Raw genomic sequence first — 1,727 nt, forward strand, 5'->3', positions numbered from 1 at the left:
ATCAAGCCTCTCCAAATAAACCCGCACCTCTCTGTTTCTAAGTCAGAAACTTCTGCTAATCTGCCTCCCATTTTGCACAAGTATAATTTTGGTAGGAGATGAAGGAAGCAGTTGAGGACAAAGATTAAAATGAGACAATTGGCTCATGTATTACTAAAGAAAAAGTATAATGATTGGCTTAATGCTCAACAACTCAATTAGTTATCTTAAGTCATAGATTGAGTATATATATGCAGCTAAAGAAGCATGGGCTGAATTACATAAACAATTATACTGAAGCATTAGGTAAATGTACAATACCTCAAATAAGGTCCGTAATTCAGAGTCCTCAACATTACTATTGATGTTTCGAACAAATAATGTCCTTGATGGATGCTCTCCATAAGGATGCTCACCAGCCACCGTTCCCATACCATTTGGGATTGAATAATGACCAATACCATTTGAAGCAACTCCATCTGAAATGCTTAGCTTTGACATGCCAACATTAAGACTCTCTTGGGGTTCAAAGTCCATTTCGAACCCCCCTCCACTGCCAAACAGATCATTATCATCCAAATCCTCCACTTGGCTTGGCAACCTACTAAGGTCGAAATCGTCCATTATCCCAGCTAAAAGCTCCTCTTCATCAGGAAGTATGTTTCCGACTATATTGGCTTCAAAATCTTCAAAAGGATCATTTTCCTCGTTCTCTTTGTCCACTTTATCTATTGTTAGCAAGTTATCATCAATAGGTTGGCCATAACGTTCAGAATCAGTCAAATTTACTGCATATCAACAACAAAATAGGACGAAGAAAAATGTTCTCAATAATTGCTCCAAATTGTTCCAATTTATGATACCAAAATCATAATCTCAAGCTTACACTTCTCATGTGGAAGAACAGGTAGTGAGCTGGAAAACAAGCTAACATCATTAGAAGCATGAAATACATTACTCTTGTGCGGTATTCCCCAAGCACTGCTTTCCACCTTTTTCGGAACATTAAGTGAAGAAGTCTTAAATGAGCCTACAAAATCAGCAAGAAAACTTATTTCATAATCATTCTCTACAGATGAGTGTATGTATAACTAGAGGGTCAATTTGGTACTGTAATTAGTTAATACAGAGGTAAAAAACTCCATATATTAGATTCACAAATAACCTAACCAAAGAAGTTTTCACATTTATTTTTACCCGATATAACAAACTCACCCTAACTATAAAGTACAAAATATGAAGAGGAAGTACCTGCAACACCATGGGAGGACAAAGAATCCCTATAATGTGTCTCCATTTTCAGCTACTGCCTAGAAAACATAGTGAGATGAATGAAAAGGAGTAGACTTCTTAATATCAATGTTTTGATAAAAGTTGCCACAACCATGTAAGTGTGTACCATAATTTAGTCTTTCAAATACAGGCAGAGGTCTTTTCGTAGTTCTAATCTATCTTACATAATTTTGGTTTTCCTTAAGAGCCCCAAGGGAAAGGTAAGAAGCAATAATTTGGATACCATATAATCACTATTATATCTACCAAGTTGAATTAACCAGCAATCATATTCAAGCATTCTGTTGGACAAAATAGTCCTACTTTGGAATGCATAACACAGAAGGAATAATTATTATTAGCCAAGCAAAGATTATTCCTTGGTTGGATCAGTCACATGTTACGAAAAACAGAACACAATAGCAAGTCAATTGTAACACTTTCCTCCTACCCGTTAAAATATTCTTTCTGTCCTT

At 35.8% G+C, this 1,727-nt stretch overlaps 1 protein-coding gene across 3 annotated transcripts in view; it reads right to left on the reverse strand.

Annotated features, from left to right (window-relative positions):
* The window catches only part of LOC107633989 (protein MEI2-like 5), a 7,061-nt gene that overhangs the window by 4,094 nt on the left and 1,240 nt on the right, over positions 1–1,727 (reverse strand). Inside the window, exons 1-4 of one of the 3 annotated variants that reach the window (XM_021108094.1) lie at positions 1,379–1,715; positions 1,231–1,289; positions 866–1,009; positions 301–767 (exon numbers count right to left, since the gene is read on the reverse strand). In XM_021108094.1, the coding sequence (XP_020963753.1) occupies positions 301–767; positions 866–1,009; positions 1,231–1,276 (657 nt within the window). In that variant the 5' untranslated portion in view covers positions 1,277–1,289; positions 1,379–1,715. Of the gene's footprint in view, positions 1–300; positions 768–865; positions 1,010–1,230; positions 1,292–1,378; positions 1,716–1,727 lie in introns of those variants that run through there. The other 2 variants (XM_021108075.1, XM_016337597.2) reach the window with 2 other exon arrangements.

This window comes from Arachis ipaensis, chromosome B01 (genome assembly GCF_000816755.2).
Source record: "Arachis ipaensis cultivar K30076 chromosome B01, Araip1.1, whole genome shotgun sequence".
NCBI lineage: Eukaryota > Viridiplantae > Streptophyta > Magnoliopsida > Fabales > Fabaceae > Arachis > Arachis ipaensis.